Source organism: Lichenostomus cassidix, chromosome 2 (assembly GCF_008360975.1).
Source record: "Lichenostomus cassidix isolate B80296 chromosome 2, HeHo_3.0, whole genome shotgun sequence".
Taxonomy (NCBI): Eukaryota; Metazoa; Chordata; class Aves; order Passeriformes; family Meliphagidae; genus Lichenostomus; species Lichenostomus cassidix.
In genome coordinates this window covers 9,787,944-9,811,829 of record NC_139482.1, presented here as the reverse complement: position 1 = coordinate 9,811,829, position 23,886 = coordinate 9,787,944, and the positions used below count along the sequence as shown (strand labels likewise).

At 41.1% G+C, this 23,886-nt stretch overlaps 1 protein-coding gene across 10 annotated transcripts in view; it reads left to right on the top strand.

The window, feature by feature from the left end:
• DIP2C (DIP2 acetate--CoA ligase C (putative)) overlaps positions 1-23,886 on the top strand; it is a 306,943-nt gene that overhangs the window by 167,271 nt on the left and 115,786 nt on the right. For all 10 annotated transcript variants that reach the window (XM_085050313.1, XM_085050312.1, XM_085050309.1 and 7 more), the window contains one exon: positions 8,688-8,798. In XM_085050313.1, the coding sequence (XP_084906439.1) occupies positions 8,688-8,798 (111 nt within the window). The remainder of the gene's footprint in view (positions 1-8,687; positions 8,799-23,886) is intronic.

Genomic DNA, 23,886 nt, shown 5'->3' with positions numbered 1-23,886 from the left:
TGTGCCCTTTCCACACAGCCATCCCTCTGGCAGGACCTGTGGCTGGTGGCAGGCGTTCTGCTTTACTCCCTGCATTTGTAGCAATGCTGCAGAGGATCCACAGAACCTCAAGACACCAGATTTTCCCTTGCCAGCCATGGAGAACATCACACTCTTGCCACTCTTGTCCACACTTGCACAGGCTGTCCAGACATGGTGTAAGAGATGGCTAGAGGGAAGATTCACAGTTCTCTCAGGACAAGACATACATGTAAAAGTTACCTATTTCAGAAGCCCTTCTCCTCTAATTTGCAAACCAACTTGCTATAATACTATGGAGGAGATCCATATTGCATTCTGACTGTGTTTGTATTTCTCCTCTTACACAGGGCTACTCTAAGTCAGGTTCCCTCAGTCTGGCAAGGTTAATTACCTCTGCCTGAGATTTTTGCAAAATGGGAAGAATTTAATGTAAATTGCAATTTCAGGTTTAAAAGTATTAGTGATATAAAACCATGTGAAAAATGTTACCAGTAGAAGGGCTGTAGACATATAAAACACACATACACATATGGTCTTTTTGTCATGGTTATTAGGATGCTGTAATTTTAGAAAGGGAGAGCTGTTACTTTTCAGGAGTGCAATTAATGAAAGGCAAAGCCAGGCAACCATGTGGCTGATACTCCTTCAGGTGATGTAGGAGCTGGCTCTTAGGCTCCCTGTTTCCAACAGGACAATCCCAGAGAGCATATTGTCACATGCTGCACAGCAAACGTGCAGTGACACACAGGGGATGTGCCAGATCCACTGCACATCTGCAGGCTGATGCTGCAGAGCATGCACAGCGGGTCTGACACATCCAGATGCTGCACAGACTGCACATATGCAAAGGACATTTGTACTGTTCCAGCCGGGCTGTCGAACATCCAGAAATCCGGAACGGATGTGCTGCATTTGGCAGTGTTAATGGGAGAAGGGATGGGGGAGCCCCCTTTTTCTTTCCCATTAAATCCCCACCTGCTTTAAGTCAGGGAGACAAAAGTACAGCTTTGTTCCCTCAAGACGCTTTCTCAGGATGCGAGTTTGTAGCTGGAGATGTTCTGTGTGCAGAGTAGTTTTCCTTTTCTTAGCGTGCCCGTGTGTCAGACATCTAAAAATAATAGTGAATCCAGACCTTTATATCTGTACTTATATCCCAGTCCCTCTTGTGCAGTGGCCTTTCTCTTACTCCCTCTGTGGAAGAGCCATGACAGCCAAGAACTGAAATAACCACTTAAACAGGGATTTATTTCAGATAGCTTTCTGAATATTATCTTGATTCGATCAGTCAGTTCTGGGTAAGATAATGTGGACAGCTGCATGCACACTATTAAAGAGAAAATCTTCCCTAGAAGAAAAAAAACTAAATTACCTGCATTCCCTATAAGCTGTGGTTTTGCCCAATTTGCTTCCAGTCTTTTGCCAGGAAATTTGGTTATTCATTCACGGAACAGTGACAATGTTGTTATCAATTAAGCATTGCTTCTAACAGCTTAGACATGGGTGGTTCATTCTCTCTTAATCAAGTGCTGTGTCTCCACTAGATTGCTTTCTGTAATTTCCCATCATTGGAACCACCAGTGTAGCTCTATTTGTAGTGTAACCATGTGGACCAGTCATCAGTGCTTTATTTATTATGGTTAATAAATCTGTGAGATGTGGTGCTTAAAAGGCACCTGCTGCTCCATTCACAGGCCTAGAGACAGATCCCTGCACCTCCTGCTGCTGGAGCCCCAATAGCACCAGCTTGGGAATATTTCAAGCTATGCAGGGCAGAAAAGATAACACATTTGCACACAAGATTCCTTTGCCTCACCAAGAAACAATTTCCTGCAGAATTACAGGAACCAATTTCCATAGTCTCTCTTATTAGCATGACACATATGTTGATATATATCTGTTATCTGTGCATATATTTGCATACTTCCTATGTGTATGTGTGCATGCCTTTGCTTTCAACTATTCCTGCAGCTAACTCTTTAGGCACTCCAAGTAAACTTGGTGATTACAACTTCATTTTCTCTTCCACAGATATTATTTGTATTGCAATATTGTTTGTATTGCAAAGATTGCAAGGAAATGTGTAAACAAAACTTGATTCTGAAAAAATACTCTCATTCATTTTATTAATACTAACACATATTCCTATCACATCTGCCTAATTATCAAAGATCTTACCACAGGATAACCATGATGGGGCATTTCAAAGCATGTATGTGTGTTGAGAACATGGATCTCATTGAAAGGCATGAGCACAACACGTGGGCACATCCCTGAAACAGTGTGAGAGATGTTCTGCAGATGAGAAACTACAGCACATAGACAAATACTTACTAAGGCTTGGGTTTAAAAAAAGAGTTTGGTCTTGAATTGGTGGATGACTGCAGAGCTTAGGTTGGTTAAAAAGGAAGGTACTGAAAGCATCTGAGGGTTATCCCTTGAGGCCATCACTTCAAGTCTGATGGTTACTGTGTGGGTTTTGCCACCAAGGCTGAGAGTCCAGTTACCTTTTCATCATTCTTTGTTTTTTGATGGCATCTCGGTTTCCTATCCTGTACCAAGACTTCATACTATCAAACCTTGTTCAAACACACAGCAAAAAATACCTTCCTTCACTTTTCATTCTAATAGTAAGGCTAAAAAAAGGGAAGGAATGAGTACATGATGAAATCAGTTAGCAATGCAGGTAGTGATTTCAGCACTTGGTGTGATGTTTTTGGGGGGAAGATATTTTTAGTACACATCAGTGTTGGTGTGTTTCTCAAAGAATTTGGAGGTTTTTAAGGAAATACCTGTTGATGTTCCTGCAGACCATCTGTAGAATATAAGAGAATAGGAGGAAACAGGAAAGTGTTGGTCTAAAATCTGACAAATGGGTGAGGAAAGATGTCCCAGTCAGAGGTGAATGATAGAGGGTAAAAGAAAAAATATACCATTGGGGACCCTAAGTTTAACCTGTGCTGGAGCAGAGGAGGTGGAGCCTGTGGAGGTGTTTGAAGAGCTGGGTGCCATGTCAAAATGAGAAACTCCTGGAATTCACAATGCTGCCCAAATTTGTCTGCAGTGTGAGTTGACCAGCCCATGGGTGAATGTGTTTGCTGTGTGAATTGGTAGTCTTCTTCTACGTATTCTCCAAAAAGAATCTTCACATGAGACACTGAAGCTCTGGGACTGACTAAAGAAAAATGGAAATCAAACATCACATATGCACTAGAGCTGTAATGTGATGTCCAGCATCATTGGGATAAAGAACAGAAGAAAGAAGCCCATGATACCCATGCTAAGCTTGAACAGAAAGCTAAACCTTTCAAGGAAATGCTGGAAGAAGAAATTGAGATTGTAATGTGGAAAGAAGATCAGTTTGAAGTATGTGCATTGTTTTAAATCAGGACCAAAAGTCAGTTCACCTGTGAAGGAAAAATTTTTAATTAAACAAATCTAATCAGAAATTACATTTTTCCAGATTTATCTAACAGAAAGTGGCTCTGCTTTCCTCTGTGTCTTTGGTTAGAAGTATTGCATTTTCAATCTCCCTTGGCTTATCCAGTGAATTCATTACTTAGTTATACATTTGTTGGGAAGAGTGAAATGCCATTCTAAGTAACGAGTTCCATGGGGATGGTGTGACATTTAGCCTGTTTACAAAATACACGGTGTGTTCATCACCTGGCTTTGCTTTTAAAGCTGAGCCATCAGCCGTTGCATAGAAGCTCAGGAAATACTGTGAAAAGAAGGTAAATACTGTTTCTTAAAACTGCACTGCAAGCACTGTTTGCCTTCCTTCCCATTGGCCCTGGAGTTGTTTGGTTTATCCTACAGCTCTCTCTCCTGGGGGCACACACTGTAAGTTAGTTTTAGAACAATAAATGTAGCCCGTGTCTAAGAATGCCTTCTGTTTCTTGTCAGTTAGGTATTTCAGCTTTTAAATATTTTTAGATTCAAAAAATTGACACAGACATAGGAATAAGAGATATATCAAAGCAGCTTGTCAGCTGTCATTAAGGAAACAATTGTCCTCTATTGGAGAGGGCAATGCAGCTATTGCCATGTTATCAGGACATGGTGTTGCAATTTAGCTACAAAAAGAAGAAATAAAGAAGGGAGGAACAAAAAGGTGAAGGCAAAAAAAAAAAAAAAGAGACCTGCTTCCAGCTGACGGTTTTGTAGCTTCCATGCACTTAAAAATAAAGCTATCCAGCTTACAGTGGTATTGCTTAAATAGCTTTACTGAGGCTCTTGCATTTTTAGCTAAATGCAGTCAAGACAAGATCCAGCTTGAAGATTAGGATTTGTGGATTGATATATCTGCATTGAGTTGTCTGCCCATGAACCTTATATTTATGCTTCCATTCTTATATGAAGAGAGATAGTTAATTCAGTTGATGAAGCCCAGAGAGCTCTTCAGTTTATTCCAAAGCAGATACCTCCACTGACCACTTGCACAACTCTCAAGGCATCGCTGGACTTATGGAGTTGCCTGAAGATGGATGTCTGATAGTGTTCAGGACTTTCTTCGGTGCTGAGGGCATCTGCACAGAGTGAGCACACGTTAAACAGGACTTGAAGGGGTCAAGCCAGGTATCATTGTACACAATATCTGTGAAGAAACTGGACACCTTGGTTTAGAATTCTGAGTTCTGGTCTAGGTCTCTGTTTTTCACAGTGGGAGCTTATCTTAAGCACCTTCTTGTAGACACCTAAATATAGGTGTCTTAATCTGCGAGCTGAATCCCACATTAGGAGCTTTATCTTCCGTTAGGAGTATGGCTGTTTGCTCCAGTGCACCTGCTGATGCTTGTGTGTAAAATGATGACCATAAAGCACTGATTTGTCAGCCTTTTATATAAAATAACTGTGTTCCAGGCATATATAAGTCACTGAAATTCTTCATGGCTTGCAAAGAGACAGTCACTAGTGCTAATCACAGTTACCTGTTAAAGTCCTGCTTCAGCTGCAAGACTGGGGTAGACGAATTATGCCAGTTTGACAGTGACTGTGAATGTGTCTGTGCACAGGGCACTGGCATGACACTGTCCTTTCTTTTAGGAAAGCAAATCATTGCTTTGCCACCTCCTTAAATTTAGGAATCGATCCAAGTATGGATTCTCAAGCCATTACGCCACCGAATCGCAAACGCATCTGGGAGAAGCTGCACTTGAACAAGCACTAGCACTTAACTCAGCCCTTGTGCTGGCTGTGAAAGCTATCAGTTTTTTGGGTTTAGTTATGTTGAGAAATAGAAGTGAAAAAAACATCCTTGTTACAGCAGTATACTGCTAGAGCCTTCATGGAGGTGAACTATTCAGCTGTTAACACCGCTTTGTTATTTGTGGCAACACTTCAGTGATTTCATGGTGCTCATTATTCTGCATGGCTTTTACTCCCACCCATTGCTCAGGAATGGCAGTGTGTAGGTTCTTGCTATTGTGTCCTTTGTCTCACACCATTGCTGGTGCCATGGGAGCGAGGGGGTGCACAGGAAGCCAAGATGTGAGTCCAGGCGATCCAGCTAATTCCTGCTCCTGCCCCTTCAACAGAGAGCTGCCATCCAGCTCCTTGCTGTCTCTCCAAAGGGGGCAGTGCTTTCTGTTTTTTCACCTTAGAGGAAGAAAATACAAACAGGTGTCCCCACAGGTGGCTGATGGAGAGCTTCTCCTCTGTATTTTATCATACGATTGAATTCCTTGTCTTAATTGGTGTTATCGATGAGCCAAGTTCAAATATCCTGCTCCATACTCAGGTAGAGGTTTATTCACTGTTTTTTGTGTATATGGGAAAGGGGAAAGAAAAGCCATCAAATGATCCCCCAGACCTCATAAATGCACAAGACACTTTGATATTCTCATTTAGTTTTTAGCATTTCTGTAGACTACTGATGTAGGATGTTGGGGCTCTCGCATTCCTGACTGTATGAAGGAAGTTGGTATTGCCCATTGGGTCAGAACTGACTTAAAACAACAAACATGTATACAAAGTAGAAGGAAATAAAACTGACTAAAGTGTCTCAGTTTTAATATTAGAAGAGAGACGTATGTATCTATAGTAAGAGCAAGTAACAGCACGATCTCCACAGTGAACTGGAGGAGGGAACAGCCCTTGGCAGTGTCAGGGAGTGCTGTGGACAGCAGTGCTGCCGGGGCATTTGGGTTTGCTGTTGTCTTCTGCCACGGCAGGGTCAGTGTTTGATGTTACCTTATGTGCACTGTCTTTTTTACACCTGGAAGAAGATCTTTGTGCACTGCCCACAGCTGCAGAAAAGGGACTGAGACACTTGAGGTATCCCACAGTCACTAAACCAGGAGAAAGAAACAACAGGCTTGAATGTATTTTGTCTGGTGGCTTTCAGGTCTACCTGAAAGATCTCCCTCCTACAGCAGCTTGCACCTCTGAAACTGATGCCTTCCCTCACAATTTAATTTTCCCTCAGTGTTTCTAAAGCCTACTGCATGTGGGTCTGTTGTTTGGAAGATGCAGTTAATCCCCTTTTCCTGTATCATCATGATGTTGTACTGCAGTGGCAACACCTCAATTATCTGTTTGTCATTCTCCATGTGCCAGTGCCCTACACAAGTCACTTGCCATGGGAAACGTGGCACTGCTTTCTTCACAAAATCCCTGTCACACAGCATCAGCGTTAGATGTACAATTTTTGGGTGTGTTTTTTTAGGATTTTTGTGAATATATGTAGTTTCCAGAAATTGTCTCATTTCTGACAGTGTAGATAGGGACTGAGATGAATAATGGTGCTTAGCATCTCATACAGACTGAAACATAATTTTTGGAAAAATTTCAGTCAAAATTAGTTTTATTATTAACCATGTGTTGATCATTTCCAGAGTGACTAAATAAAGAAGGAAAAAAATCTGAATATAGAAGTGAGGAAAATGTTTTATTTTTATATATAATCCTGAGGAGAAAGTATTTATTTTGATTATGTCAGGGATTTAGATGTCAGGTTCACCTGAGTTAGAGAATATAAAGGGAAGTGAGGGCAAGTAAAGTTATACAGTACTGCATTGTGGATACAGAGGAGTTAAATGAAGAAATTTTATCTGATTTAGGAGTGTGAATTATTAATCACAATCTGAGTAGAGGAAAATTTATGGATTCATTCTGTCTTTTAGGCGCCTATGAGATTTTACTCCAAGCATGTTTTTCAGACAACCAGCCATTTCTCCAGAAAATCAAAGCAGACTTGACATTGCAGATAATCCAAAGATTTAAGAGAGAAGATGGATTTTGAGTGCAGTTTATTTTCACAAGGAAATAAGCATACAATGCCAACTTTTTTCAAAAGATGCTTTTTAAAGAGCCCATTGAAACCTAACTCAGACTGATTGAAGTAATCACAGGATTTTCGGTCGGTCTGTAGTCTGTATAAAAATTCTTGTTTCCACAAATGTAAACTCTTATACCTCTCCAATAAGCTGGCATTGAATCGTTCAGAAATAGTTGTGGAGAGTTTTTACATTATGATTTAATTGTAAAATATGAGCATATTTCCAAGCATTGTTTTATTGAATCCAATTTCATGTTATTAGTCCTACATTTGAACACTAAGGGCAAGAGGCCAGTTTTACTTTGGTTCTTTACAGTTACACATAGTGTGTAACTACTTTTAAAGGCAAAAAATCGTAGGAAAGTATAAGTTTAATTTTGTCAGGTAGTCCTGGTTCTTTACCCCTGTGCATCACATGCTCAAAGCTCTTTGCTTTTTTGGCTGAAAGCTGAACATGTCAGCTGGGCTTCTCTGTTACAGTTCTTCTCTGGAAGAGAGCAGGGCACCATGTCATCCACTATTACAGATGCAGGTTTGCTTACTTTTCCTATTGTTTGTTTGAATTTTCCTGCTCAAGTCATTGTCTTTGTTCTTCTCTGGAAGCTGTCAAGGCACATCAGTTTCTAGAAGTGTTTATATATGATGCTGCTGTTACATTACTACTGTAGTTTAGGAAACCTTCAAAAATATTATTTAATAAAAGGAAGCAAATTCACTATGGGAAAGGGATTAATTAAATAATTGAATCTTAAAATACTGGATGTTTAGGCTCAGCATATTAAAATGCTGCAGGTTTAAAAGACTATTTTTTTTATTTTGCAACAGGTTACTATTTTTAGCCTGGCTTCTTGCAGTTATTGTTTACTTTCTGACCATCAGTAGGGAATAATTACTATAGATATTACTACAGTTCCAGTGTTACAGGAACTAGTTTTCACAGGTTAGTATTGTGTTGTCACCAGCTGACACCATCCAACCAGATGAGGTTTTTGATGATACACACTGTCTAAGTTTTCCTTGAAACCAGTTTGCAGGAAAGTTTCAATATCTATTGCAATGATGTCTGCCTTTATTAGATCATTAAAATATTTCCTAAATACTACTTTATGAAAAGTCATCTGTTTGTGGAAATAAAAAATGCCAAGCTTACTGTCTGTTTGCTCTTTCTGTGTTGTCCGTGACCCTGGAAAAAGGGTTTTTTAGAGAGAATCAGGAAAATAACCACATCAGAAAAGCTGACCAGAGGCAAGTAGTGTGTAACCAATTGACACAGCGTGCTTAAGGCGCTGAATGTTCATTTTCTGCTCCTATGTATCCTGAACTCCTCCTCACTATAAACCTTCCAGAATTCAATCAGAATGAGCTGTTTGGTTTTTTCTCATTAATGCAGGGGTGGACCAGGCGTTGCCACAAGAACGTCGAACTCCTGTCACTCCGTCCTCTTCCTCTCGGTATCACCGCCGCAGGTCCTCAGGGTCACGGGATGAGCGCTACAGATCGGGTGAGTGCAGCCCAACACCCCGTGACTGGAAGGAAAGTTTGAAATGTCTTGTTCTGTTCCTCACTTTTTTGGAAAGAAGTTTTCTTGTTGTAAACTTGTGTAGCTGTATATGGGAAGCATTCATTGTGTGAATACAGAGACACTGTCCAAGTGTGCAGGGGTGGAGTTACAAAGCCAAGATCCATCTGGAATTGAATCTGGCAGCAAGTGTGAAGGGCTGCAAAAGGTCTTCTGCACATTAGTAAAAGAGGGAAGACTAGAGGGAATAAAAAGACTAGAGGGAATAAAAAATGGTCCCACTGCTGAATGGGGCCAGAGACCAGGTGACAAAGGGCATGGAAAAGGCCAAGATGCTTAATGTATTCTTTGCCTTGGTCTGTACTGATGATATTTGAGTTGTGGAATCCAAGGCATCTGAGACCAATGGGAAAGTCTTGAGCAATGACAACCCACCCTCTGTGAAGGAGAATCAGGACAGAGAATATTTGAACAAACTGAATGAGTAGAAGTCCGTGGGACATGATGGAGATGAATCACTGACCAGTGTGATTGTAAGTCCACTCTCGGCTCCTCAGAAAGTTGTGTCAGTCAGGAGAGATTTCTGAGGATTGTGAGAAAGCAAGGTTCATTTCTGTCTTCAGGAAAATCAGGAAGCAGAATCTGGGAAACTAAAGGCCAGCCAGACTCATCTCAATCTTTTGAGCAGTTGGTGAAGCAAATAATCCAGGAAACTCTTTTTAAATATGTGAAGGACAAGGTGGTGATTGGGAGTAGACAGCATGGATTTAAAAAGTGCTCTTAGTAGGTTGGTCAATTCCTGCTTGATCAGCTTAATAACCTTCTGCAATGAGATGACTGCCCTGGAGGTTGAGGGGAAAGCAGTGGATGTTGTATGCCTTGACTTCAGCAAGGGTTTTGCCAGTGTCTCTCATAACATCCTCCTTGATGAACTGGTGCAATGTGGATTAGATAAGTGGACAGCAAGGTGGTCTGAAAATTGGCTGAGGTGTTGAGTTCAGAGAGTTGTGATCAGTGACACAAAGTCCAGCTGGACACCAGTCTCTAATCGGTATTCTAGGGATTAAATACTGGCTCCAGTACCCCTTAATGGCTTCATTAGTGACTCTGAGGGTGACAGTGCCCTCTTCTCACACTGGCAGATGATACCAAATTGGAAGGAGGGTTTGATATATCACAAGTGTGATACCATTCAGAGGGATCTGGGCAGGCTGGAGGAGTGGGCAAACAGGAATCTAGTGAAGTTTGGCAAAGGGAAATGCAAAGTCCATGCCTGGAAAGGAATAACCCCACGCACTCAGGTTGCTGGAAAGCAGCCTGGAAACAAAGTCATGGTGGACATGAGCTAGGAAGGTGTTCTTATGGCAGAGAAGGCCAAGAGCCTCCTGGGCTGCACTCAGGGGAATGCTGCCAGCAGGTTGAGGGAGATGATATTTCCCTGTGCTCAGCACTGCTGAGGCACACTGGGAGTGCTGGACCTGGTGCTGGACTCCCCAAAGGGATATGGACATACTGGAGTGAGTCCAACAAAAGACCACAGATAATTAAGAAATAGATCCCATGATATGTGAGGAGAGGCTGAGAGAGCTGGAGTTGTACAGCCTGGATAAAGCCCAGGGGGATCTTATCCCCATATATACCTGATGAGGGGATTGAAGAAGATGGAGTCAGGCAAGAGACATTTGGCAAAACCAAAATATGAAAAATTCTATTTAAGCATAAGAGAAAGCTTTTTTTACTCCAAGAGATGCTGAGCACTGGCACAAGTTTTTGAGAGAAGTTTTGGTGTCTCCATTCTTGGAGCTATTCAAGACCCCACTGGATGTGGCCCCAAGCAGTGTGCTGCAGATGACCCTACCTAGAGCAGGGAGTTGGACTGAATGGTCTCCAGAGGTTCCTGTTGACCTGCTCCAGTCTGTGGTTCTGTGGCGCAGCTGAATTTTACTGTACTGATTCTAGTTTGGTAATACTATAAGAAAAATATTTAATTTAAAGTATAGCAAGTTGGGAACATCATTATGCCCTAAATAGAAGCACTGATTAAAAGAAGATAAAATTAATTTCAGAGCTGAACAGAAGGGTAAAAACTCATTTCCAAGTGAATGGGATCCAACCTTCTTCATGATGCTGCTCCATATATAACACAAAGTGAAGGAAGTGATTGGTATAAAACTGGTTTATAATGGCCTTTCACAACAAGAAAGACACTGAGATACTGGAGTGTGTCCAGAGAAGGGCAACAGAGCTGGGGAAGGGTCTGGAGCACAAGTCTTATGAGGAGCAGCTGAGGGAGCTGGGGCTGTTCAGCCTGGAGAAAAGGAGGCTCTGGGGAGACATTATCACCCTGTACAACTCCCCGAAAGGAAGTTAGAGACAGGTGGGGTTCAGCCTCTCTTCACAAGTAACAAGAGATAGAACAAGAGAAAATGGCCTCAAGTTGTACCAGGAGAGGTTTAGATTAGGAAAAAAATCTTCTCCAAAAGAGTCATCAACCATTGGAACAGGCTGCCTAGAAAAGAGGTAGAATGGCCATCCCTGAAAGTGTTCAAAAGGCATGTGAATGTGGCACTTGGGGATGTGGTTTAGTGGTGAACACTAAACCCACAGTGAACCATTAACCCACAGGGGTGCTGGGTTAATGATTGGTCTTGATGATGTTATCTTTTCCAACCTTAGCAGCTCTGTGATTCCATGAAGGAAAAGTGAGCTCTGAAACTACCTTACTCTTGCTTTGGAGGTGTTAATGATTGGTCCTGATAATGTTATCTTTCCCAACCTTAGCAACTCTGTGATTCCATGAAGGAAAAGTGAGCTCTGAAACTACCTTGCTCTTGCTTTGAAGGTGTAAACTGCATGTTCTACACCTTGACAGGATAAAGGGTAGGTGTTCAGCTGTTGTTTGAACTGCTTCAGGGGATGCTGCAGTATGAACATCCTTCTCAGATGGCAGCCTGAGGCTGTGGACTGGTTCATCTGGTGCTGCCTCTCTTGCAGCTGCAGAATAAGGGAGCTACAGTCAGCAGCACCCATCAGCCTTTTTGGCAAAGAGATCCTGGTGAGCTGAGAGTCAGAAGCCACAACCTGATGGTTATGGAGGATCTCAAGGAGAGTAAATTTGACTCTGGAAGCTCTGGATTGTGTTTGAGAGATGCCTCTTGCTGGATACAGTCAGACTCATTGTGCTGACACAACCGGAAAATTGTGGAGAGCTCCTTATTAAACCGTTTGTAACATATCTCTGATTAATTCCATTAGTCAAAGAGCTTGCCAGTCCCATTTAAAGGAAAATTAAATGATAAATGTGGCAGAGAAAGTTCATGTGTGTCCAGACCGTTCTGATAAATTTTTAAAACTCCCTTCTCCCCTCAGAAACCCTGGGTTCATACTGTAGATGCTGCCAGTTTTTTGTTGAATAATGGTTGTGGTATCTGCATAATAATTCCTTGATATATAAACTCCTAGAAGCTTCTCCAACATTACCCTATAAATGGTCTGATTTCTACCCAGTGTATTTAAATAGGTAAAAAAATACTATCCCTGAACTTGTCTAATTTGTGGGCGTGCAACACATGGCCCTCAAATCTCCCAAGCTGTGACTTGCCAGAGCAGTTCTGTTAAAAACATGTGCATTTGACTGTGAGTTGAAAGTCATCTGCTTGAGCTATGTTTGCCATTTGTAAACTAAGATGGGGAGGGGCAAAAGGAGACATCATGCATACCTTCCCTGTAAGCCTCTGCTGAGACCCCAAGAGTGCTCTGAGTTGGTGTTGCTGCCCCTTGGTTTCAGTTGCTGCCTGCTGCCTTAAAAGGAAGGCATTTGTTCAGTGAAATGATACAAAAGGTCCTGTCTTAGGGATGGGGTGAGTTGTAATGAGATAGATATATATAAATAATAAAGACACAAACATCGTTGCTGAGACGAAAAGTAAGGAATTCAGTGTAAAGGGCTGCTATTAGTGCAGGAGTCTCACTTTAGAAGATTCAGGACTATACTATGAATTCAGATCTTGCTGATCTGAAATAGTCCTCTGTGTTAAAACTGAAAATCATGACAGTATTTTGGGACCTTGTAGCAAGGCTTGGAATTCATAGCTTAGTTGCTGTATAGCATGACTCCTCAGCAAGTCACCCAGTTCTCCAGCAAACTGGTTTGAACAACTTCTGCATCTTCACTCACTCAAAAGAAAACCAAATGTAGCAAATGTCAGTAGGCAAATGTAAATATACATTTCAGTTTTGCAAAGTTACCAGATCATCTTAAAATTTACTTTCAGAGGAGCTTTGCTAAGATACAGTGCAATGTTCCTACACTGAACTATGTTCTCCATTTCTGTGTGTTGCCCCTGTGAGTCTGTTTCTTTCTTGGTCTCACAATTACTCAATTTTTACTGTAGGTTGCAAACTTGTAAGTCAGATTTCATTCTGGTTATCTTGTTTTCAGATTCAGATTTGCTTCAGGTAGAAGTCTTTGTTTCGCATGTTGTTTTGCTGTGCTTTAGACTTCAGGATCTCTGCTCTGATCACATTGTGATTGTTAGATCCTAGCTGTTATCCAGTTTGAGTGTTTGTTATCATATTTGGCACATCTACTTGGAAAAAGCCCAAAACATAATGAATGTGCAGTCTTTAACCAATGAGGAATTCACATCTAGGAAAACATTTCCTTTCCTCAGTGTTTTTGCACAGTTTATTTCAATTAACATCTGCAAACAAATCTTCCATTCCAACTCTGATCAAAGTCCTTTTCTGTCTCCTCTTGGTAAGGTTTTCCTAATTGGAGGTCTTAAGATTCTGAAAGTCATCCAGTTCTCCTTCCATGCTTTTGCTTCTTACATGGATTTAGATGTCAGTAAAGACTGTTTAATGAACTCTCTTTGGAGACTCAAAATCATTGCTGCCACTAATATCACCTTCAACTTATTCTCTTGTATTATGCAAAATGTCAAACTGTGACATTTTTAATCCCTACCTATTTTCTTACTTCAATCTTTTCTATCATTATTATTATTTCATTAGTGTTGTAACCGAATTTTCAGTGCTATAATTTTGAAAACCTGGTTTCTATGATTTTATATTCTAAATAAAATTGACACTTGGCTTTGTGGACACTATTTTTTCCCCCTAAATGTTCGTGGTATATTTTTTGTTTCAAGATAATTTGATTTTAGAATTCAGCGTACACTGGAAATATAGCCTAAGTCTTTAAAACCAAAAAGGTTTAAAATTTCCTGGCTGCTTATTTTTATACAGAAAGGGAGCCTGAAACCTTTATGTTTCAAAATGTCAGCTTTGATCATTTTTCAGATGTCTTAAGAAATAGATAGTGCTATAAAGTGTAGTAACTGAATTAGCGTAAGGTTAAGATATATTATTTACTTTATACAAATGTGGCAAATACTTTAGCTGCTATTAATCCAAAAGCATTCTTTGATTTGTTTACTACCGAATAAAAAAAAATCTCTTAGTATTTACTCACTCAGAAACAGTATTTGGAAAGGTTTGCCAAGTGTAGATCATGGCAATGTTTTTCTCTTAGCAACTGCCATTCCTTATCTGGTGCTTGTGCTATAACATTGTCTGAGGGCTTGAGATGACACTGAAGCCAAGTGGTGCTGTAGGCTGGATCAGTAAGTTTTGCCAAGAAGCTTTTCTGGCCTCGTGGATTTTCAGGCAGGAGAGCTCAGCCAGAGGAAGGCTGGATTTCCCTGCCCTTGTGGCTCTGCATGAGGAACAGATGTCAGCATCAGGCTGGGTCTGCTGAGGGGGCTGCAAAGTCAGGCACAGGCCGGAGTGTGAGTTAATAGTGGTCATGTTGATGTAGCTGCACTTGGCCATTCAGCTTTTGTTTCCTTAGTGCCATTTTGAAACTAGGTTTCTCAGGTATTTTTGGAAGCAGCAGATCCATGGGTTTGGAATGGTGAGTTGAGATAAGGAGACAGGAATTACGTGGTGGAGTAGGCAAGTGGGTAGCCTTGAAGAGCCTGGCTTTCACACTCTTGCCATGCTGTCGGAATGAGCTAACTCAGTTGAAGACTGAGATTTTCAGAGGCTGTTGTCCCTCCATACAGTCACTAGGGACCTGTTTGCTCACTGGGAGCTTTGGCTGCATTCTCCTCTTGCTAACATTGAAATCTCTCATAGGAGGATGGGAAGTTTCTGCCACCATTACTTAAAATACCATTGCATCATCTGTCTTGCATTTGGAAGAATGGTCTTAACTGATTTGGTGCTGAAAACAGTGATCTGTGCCCCCTCCACAGTGTGGTCCTGCAGTGACAGTCCTGCTGGAGCTTGGTCCTTGCCTGTGGCTGCCTGTGCTGGTGGCCGAGCTGCGCTGGGCTCTGCTGCCACGTAAAGGTTGCAGCGCAGTACAGCAGCAGCTGCTGGGGCCCTGCCAGCCAACAGAGCCCACGGGCAACTGGCCAGCTCCTTGGGATCAGAGGTTGTGCTCTTGGTCACCATAAATCTCCTCCAGTGCTTTGTTTCCCAGCTGGTCGTGGTCTGTGGGGCTCAGAGAGAAACTCCCTCAGAGACCTTCAGCACCTTTCTGGAGAGCAAGTATGTTATACTCCCTCAGCTGGGTGTTCAGCACTCTCATAGAACTGAAACATCAGGTCATTTACAACTTCATCTTTCCAAAAGGACACCCTGTGGCCTTCAGATTAGGCAAACCAAGAAGCTTGAGTTCTCCATCCTGATGCTGAAAACCAGAGCACCTTCTCGTGTGCCAGGACCTGGCTTTCGCTGCTTTCACACTTGTCAGTAAAAAAAAACCCACCTAAAACCAGAAGGGATAACACAAAAAATATGCACCAATAAAAAATTAAAAGCTAAAAAAACCCCAACATTAATTAGAAGCTAGAAAAAAAGAGAATGTGGTTTAATACATTCGAAGGCCCATGCATGTGTTAGGAATGAGATAGTATCTCTATGATTTCTACTGCACCAGAATTCTCCTGCGAAGACATAGGGATGGGACAAATGGGTTGGGCCAAGCTTATTAAGTCTCTTGTTTCTCATGAGCTTTGTAATAGGCCTTGAAAATGACCAGAGCACCTCCTGGAGCAGTGTAATCCTTAAGAAATATCAGACCAATGCGATCTAAAACCTGAGTTTTCCAGATGTCAGGAATGGTGTGGGAAGTAGTAGAATAAGTGAAATTGTGCTGCTTCTGTGTCTGGGGGTTCGTGGTGTCCTCGAGGAAAGACCAGCAAATGAGATCACATGCACTGCATGGGGTCTGTGGACAGGTTTTAAAAGGCACAGAGCTGGGAGCTGAGAAACTGAGTGGTTTGAGAAATGCCATTTGTGGAATCAGCATCTCCCAGCTGGCAGCAGGGAGGAAGGGTATGGCCTGGAAGGTGGTTGTGGTAGCTGCACTCTTACTGCACTCAGCTGGGAGAACCTCTCTTCTCCCACTCTTCTGCTGATTCTTTTATGTATGGCAATACATTTAGGTTGTGAAGGTGAGGCAGAAAAAATTGGTCTGGCACACCATCCTTGGAGGGCTGCCAGCCCCTGCCCCAGAGATCCCACTGCCTGCATCTTCCAAGCCCATTTTCCAAACACACTCAGCACTTCTTTTAAAAGACATCTCACTATGGGAGATATTTGGAGGTACTGCCAAAACAAATGCATCCTAACTACAGCTCTTACAGCTCAAATTCCTGAGCTACCTTTCCCACACTGGTGTTCAGTGGGGAAAAGACAGAACAACTTACACTGAGCATGAAATTGTTAAACCTAAGAACAAATCACCCCAGGCCAGGTTTGAGGGTCATTTGAAATAAGTTGACTAGGAATGAAAGAACATTCCCTGTAGACCAAAATCCTTGAGATGCTTGCCCCAGACCTTGACAGCTGAGCTCCTCTCCTCTAGGAGCTTCAGTACCTGCCTCACCACGTGTTTGTTCTCATTTACCATGGGGTAAGTGAGTGTGTGAACCCTAACAAAGGTTGCTCAGATTTTGTCTTTACAGCTTACCTCTTGGTGGTTTGAAAATACACAGGTAGCTTGTATTTTCTGGTTTTGAAAGGACATTCAAGCTCTCGCTCTGCAATCCTGCTAGAACAACAAAAAAGAATTACAACATAAGACTATGAAAACTGTGCATGGTAAAGGATGGAATGGGATCATTTCAGAAATACTTTTTACTGAACCCTCATCGTTTAGCATTTCTCCAAAGAAAAAGGAGAAAGCAAAATATTTTTAATGTGCTATCTATTAGGATAGGACTGCATAGAAGTATTCATGGGACTTGTCATGAAACAAATAATATTTTAACCCTTGAGGGTTACTTGAATTTGAAATCATTAATCTGTCTGTAAACAGATTTATTCAGAAATTAATTAGTCTCCTATTTGATTTAGCTTGCTTACAAAGTTAATTTCAAGCTGCAACTCAATCAGGGCAAAAAAGAAGTTGAAGAAAAACTCTGGCAAATATGTAATTTATATGACCACATCCTTGCTTTTGACCCAGCAGAACAATTTTGTGAGGATAAGTGTAGAACTCTTGAAGAAAATAATTTGAGGGTCTCCAGAGAGAAACAAATATAAACTTAGTTTAGTTCAGATTGCATAGTAAGGGGGCCTGAGATGAGATCACTCTGTGAAGCTGACTTCCAGATTGCATTACAAATGAGATAATAAATAAATAGAGGGGTGGAAATTATTAGTGGGAGACCTGCATGTTGGGTTTTTATTTCACTTATGAGTCGAGTTAATATAATTTTAAACCTCAGAGTTTTGAGAAAGACATTTTAAAATGAACTTTATTATAATACCTGAAGAATCCAAATTAAAGCAAAAGCTATGCCTTTCAGCAAAACCAGCAGTGGGGTCATAGAGAGTTCAGTCTGCTCTTTTGGTGTCCTCTGTTTCTAGCATGTAAGCTCTGTGTTTCACAGCCTGCCCATAAAGCTTCCCCAGCTGTGTGTTGAGATTCTCCTTTCCTTCCACCCAGAATTACAGATTACTGCCATGCCAGCCAAAGTGGGAGATGTCAGCCATGCCTCTCTAAAGTAGAGTTAAGCTTTCTGACCACATGAGAGCACACAAAGCGTCTGGTTTGTGCATGTGTGCAGCAGGTGGGGACAGAAGATGCTCAGGAGGTGCTCAGCACTGGCTGAAGGGTGGCACAGCCCTTTGCAGAGTGCACACACCTCTGGAGCTTGTTGGCTGCAGCAGCCTTGAAGAGCCAAGCCTTTTTCAGTGGCACACTCATGGGAGTGCCCATCTTTTCTAAATCACTGACTTTTAATTGCCAAAAATGGTCCTCAAATTCAGCAAAATTGGGCCCCAAATTCATGAAAAGACAGCAGAAGTTTCCCCTGCATATCCACGTATCCTGCAGGCTTTCCAGGAAAGCCAAAGGCCTAGTGTATATAGTTTAAACATCCCAAAGACTGAAACTTGCACACAGAAGTTGTTTTTTGAAAGGTAAGCAAAAGTTTATTTATGCTAGTGATCTCCACAGCCCTCCTATAAATGAGAGTCATCTCAGAGCAGCTGTTCTTGCATTCAGTAGTGTGTTGACTGTGTTGTCAATGCCATATTTCAGAATTAATAGCACACCTGCTTGCAGATGGAGAGAAATTAGGTGTCACACTGTTTGGGCCATGTGCTTTCCTATCTTAATACCCAGAGAGATTGTGAAAGTGTTCTGAGACTGCTTTTATGGCATCATCCACCCAAGATCTGTTATTGGATGGACTCACTTACTTTCATGGGTGAGATGATTTCCCAGGGACTGATCTGTTCTGGGTGAACACAGCAATTTTTATGGAATCACTTGCCCTGTATCTGCCTGAAAATAAGTCAGTACTGTCAGCCCAGGACAACCAAAAGACAATGCCCAACTGTAATCTGTTCTGATGATACCACATTTACTGTGTTTCACCCTATTTAGTATGTCCTGATTGCATTTCCAATAAATGTAGCTACCAAGTTATCTCTATTCAGAGTATTTACAAGCCACTTATTAGGAAATGAATTCTCAGTATATCCTTTGTTTCCATGGTAGCTCCAACAAAGGTCTGATTAAACTCATAAGCAACTTTCATGCTTTCAACTACTGGTTTCCTCAAAGATAGCAATTACCAGCCTTCTCTCTGTGTAATTTCTTAGCATACAATTGCTATACTTAGCATTGTCTTACCCAGAATTTTCAGCCAAAATTCACCTTTGATAATGCCATTTTCCTATAGTATCAGCTGTCTCCCTGTAATGACTAGAAATTGTTTTGGTTTTCTGTTACACTCTGTGTTGATGCAGCAGAAAATGCCCTTGCTCCCATTGCCTGCTCTGACTGTTCTTCCAGCTGTTTTCTTTGATGCCATCCCAGATGCTTATTCCATATGACAGAGATTTACTTGTGGTTTTACTTATTTTTTAAATGTCTGACTTCAGGGCTGATCCTCTACTGCAATATAAATAAGACATAACTGTGTATTTATTATATGTATATAAATAACCCCTAATTAAAAATGCTTTGGCATTCTCAACTAATTAAAGCAGAGCACCAACCTTCTTGATCTTAATAATCTGCCATTCTCTGAGCAAGTTAGTTGTGTTTGAGGACCATCCTGTAACAAGCAAGGAGTCTAAACCTTCTCATTGCTTAGGCCTGTCTTACTCTCAGTTGTATCATCCATCATGTTACTGGGAATTGGCTACTAATGCAAAGGAATGAAAAAAAGAAGACAAAAAGAGCTCAGGGGAGAGGAATGAGAAGAATTACATGAGCCAAAAGGAAGAAACAGGAGAGATGGATGAATTCAGATCACAACTAGGTTTGTCTCCAGGCAGTTTCATTCTTCCAGGGGTAAGTCCCCTGAAAGGAGGGATGGAAGCAGTACCATTACTTCAGAACAGGCAAACCAGGCTGCAGAAGATGGTAGGGACTCTGTTAGATAATTCTGCGTCTGTACAGAAAAAATTAGGCAATGGCTTGTTTTTTCATATTCGTGTTTCTTAAACAGCTGGTGATTGCTTATCGAGGCTTGATAATTACTGGGAAACTGAAAATGTGAACAAACCCAGCAGAAGGAATATATTTTATCAGAAACAGAGGCAGAAACAGGTTCTACAATTTTGATTCTAGCAATGCACGACTCCAGTCTACAGCCAGTTTCATTTCTTGTCTTAAAAAGAGACAGGGCTGCTTGGTAAATGAGATGCAGGAGAACTACTTGACACACAACCACAAGACCTGATTTAAGTACAAAAGAAGATAATGTTTTTCTTTTGTGTGCTGAGGCATTTTATGCAAGGGCTGTGAGGAACAGTTTTATAATGTGGAATTTTTTAATGCAGCTGTTGCTTGCCGTGGGAGGAGCACCCTGTTCTGTGATCCACGCAGAACTCATACCCAGTTCCCTGATCTGTGAGGAGGCACTGCTTTGCTTACAGTATTTTGAGTGTTTGGCATGCCTATGGAGCAAATGCAGCTCATACTGAATAAAGGAAGCTCCTCAGGCATGCTAAACTTATAGAGGGGGAAAAAAAAGTAACAACCCCTCCACCTCGAGGAAGAATGCAACTCTAATTTGTTGAATAGGTTTTTGTTCTTTTAAAGAAGAAGATCTGAAGAAAAAAGGACCAAATTCATTGTGCTAAAATCTGCAAAGGTCTGTAGGAGGACTAGGAATTTGCAGCATATTTCAAATGTCTAGGTTACAGTTCAGAGCTTTCAAGGACACTGTCTCTGGCCCAAATAAGTAATGGGGCATCCCTGTTCATGGGGTGTAAGGGGAAGGGTGAGTCAGGATTCTGCTCCATGCCAAACGAGGATGCACTCTTCGGAAGAGTGCTCTTCTAGCAGCTGTAGAGAAACACGAGATGCTGCAGTAGGGCTCCATATGTGGAGCAGGAAATGGCTGACCTTGTTCATCACACAACAATTGTTTTTTGCTGCAGGAAAGGAAGACTGATTTGCTTGTGGAGACAGCTGAGCCTAGAAGGATCATACATACTGTCTTCCCTAAAGGAAATGAGTAGGAGAGGGCAGCTTGTCATAGAGGGAAGTCACTTGTTCTAAGTATGCATATATTTGTGCAAGGAGGAGAGGAAGTATGTTCCCCAAAAAAGGATTAATGAAAAGTTCCAAAGAGATTTATATTATCCCAGAGCCAGTTAAAACCATCTAGCTCAGCTTCTGATTGAATAAAAATTTGCAGGATTCACCCCAAAAAAGATTTCAAGTCATCAATAGCATATGGAATAAATGATTTAAGAACACTGTGAACAGTCAAAAGTATCAGCAGTCTGAAATTAATAGTGTTTGTTTCTGTATTTCTGGGCATTACTATTTAACCTTTGACCACTGCCAACCTATCAGCAATTAATACAGCTCTGTCCCTAACATCTTCTCTCACCCCTTTTGAGAAAGGTGTCTATATCAAGCTGGTGCTGTGCAATGGTGTCTGTTTTAGTGGGTTTGGTTTTTTTCCTAAGCCTTTATGGTTAAGCCAGGAGCACACCATTGTGCCAAGTTGTGAGATAAACCAGATGAAAAGAGTGACTGCACTAAGCAGAGCACCTCCCGGGAAAGCTGGGCAATTCATCCTGCTGATGGCAAGAGGAATTTGCAGTAGATGAGACTTTCTGGTTATGGAGTGCATTGGCTGAAGTCATAGGGCATTGCTCTGGGGGGCTGAACTTGCATACCCTCATTCTGCATCAGTTTTAGTTTCTCTGCCCATTGTTTGCAGACCTCGTCACTTGTATAATAACAGATCATGAGTTCTTTGAAAGGAAACTTTCTGTATATCACCTGCTTGTTTTTACAGTTGTTTCCTTTCTATGTCACCGACTGACTTTACTCCCAAAAGTATGCTTGCCCTTTCTATCCTGTCATAGAAAGTAAAGGAAGAGAATAAACAAGTAAAAATGCTTGAATGCAACAGGGAAAAGACTGGGGACAGAGCTGTTTTGTCTGCAGTTTGCAGCCTGTGAGAAATATGTCAGGTTGAATGCTGAACACCAGGTTGATTGGTGTTAAGCAACGAGCACAAGTTAAACAGTGAGCTTTCCCAAGCATGTTGCTTTGTTCTTTCCCATTTATTGATTCTTTGAGGACAAACACACAAATTGGGTTCAATGTGTGGCTGGCCAAGCTAAAATAGTGGAGGACAATAGCGGATAAGTCCCTGTGCATTAGTTCCTTCTACTGTAGATAGAGGCGGTGATATTTTACTCTGTGCTCTAGATTTTCTGTTAAGACATTCTGGTGAAAAAGCCAGGTGGGAAGAGTAAAATGATTTTTTTACCTACAGGAGAGCTTTGAAGGGTCAGGATCTGGAGTTGTTTTATCAGCTGTAACAGTGTAGTTAGAATGTTACATGAAAGAACATTTCACCTAAAAGCATGGTTTTCTCCACTTAGACACAGGACTTTCTCAGAAGGCTTGAGTGCAATTACATCAAGGTATATTTGTGTTTGGAACTGTATCAGAAGTTTATAGTAGGTGAGAAATTACAGCAAGCAACACTACAAGGAAAGAGGGAAGAAGTGTTCTTTCTGTGATTTTTTTAAATGAAAGTGTTTCTCTGTGTTGTTTTTGGACTCAGTTTTCATACTTGAACACTTTTTTTTCAGGAAAAACTAATGAGAAATCTGTGTTTTACAGCAATACTCAATCACAGTATGATGAATTCAGTTAGCCTAAGCATGCCAGGGTAGATTGAGAAGGAATTCAGACACTTTTCTCAGACCTGCAAGACAGGGCCATCACCCTACCAGGGATGGTTTGAGATTCTAATGTGATGTTCCTGCTGATGCTCTGTGTGATATGTGGAGAATACAAACCTCTTACTCTTTCTGTCTTGCTGTGGTTACAAGATAGATATTGTAACCCGTGAGTTGTTCTCAAGGGTAATTCTGAAGTATCAGTCTGGCTTTCCCTCACCTCTCCAATTTCTTAATACTTTGGGTCTTGGTCTCTAGGCATGAATGGCTTAAATGCTGTTCATTAGCTTAACCAAGTCCCAGTCTGTACAAGACTGTCCAGACAGGTTGAAGAGCATCTTCAGAATCCACAAATAGGTTTTCATTCAAAAGGAACATTCATATAAACTACATAAGCTGTTATTTATTCTTTACCTAATCCTTATCCTTTCTTTATATGCACAGACACTTTGTTTAGCCAAGAGTTTTATTCCTGAGAGAGAACCCTGTGAAAAGACTTTTCACCCAAGCTTGAATGTTTATGCTGCATTTTATTTCTCTCCCTCTAAAACCCTGTGAACTCTTGTTGATGCTTCCTGGACCTTCTCTGGATTATCTGTCCTCAGCATTTTCTAGACATGTGTCCTGGGTTTTTTTGGTAGCCTCCATAGTCTGAGTAATGCCTTCTAAATATTTGAGTTTGCAGGCTGGGCTGGGAGCAGGTGTGCATGTTCCTTCTTCCCAGTCAGCTTCCCTCTCGTTTATTCAGAGTTTCTTATCTTTTGCATTGTTTTTGCTTTCTTGTGAGGTTTTGGATTTGGTTTTTTTTGGTAACCTATAGTGTGGTTTATTCCACGGTAGCCCATTACAAATAAACATGTCAAGAATGTGCCTTGTTAAGAAAACAATTCAATTCCTGGACTCCTGTGGACTAATTTGAAAATTAAAACCCTGCAGAGTGTTTTTAATTAAGCTGATTATTCTACCTTCTTGCATCAAAACAGCATCAAAAAATAAATCAAAGAATTCACAAGTTATGATTCAGTGTCCAGCTGTCACTAAGCATTTTAATGATTTTCTGTCAGCTGTCCTCCTTTAAAAAGCTTTGGAAGAATTTCTTCTCCCTCCTGACACAGTTAAAAAATAATCCTATGTACAATAGTACACAAATAGTTCCTCCTGTGTTGATCAGCAAAGTTTATTTTCTTCCAAAAAAATTTAGTTTTTTTCCAAAAATTGCTGTAAATTTTTGGTTTGTTGAGCTTCTTTAAATGGAAAGCTAGGGTTTTTTTTTTAAACTGCTTGATATCTGATTACTATCCTTTGAAGGAAAACCAAGAATTTTCCCTCTTTAATAGATAAGAAACTATTAGTAAGCATGTTCAGTCCTGTGTACGTTATT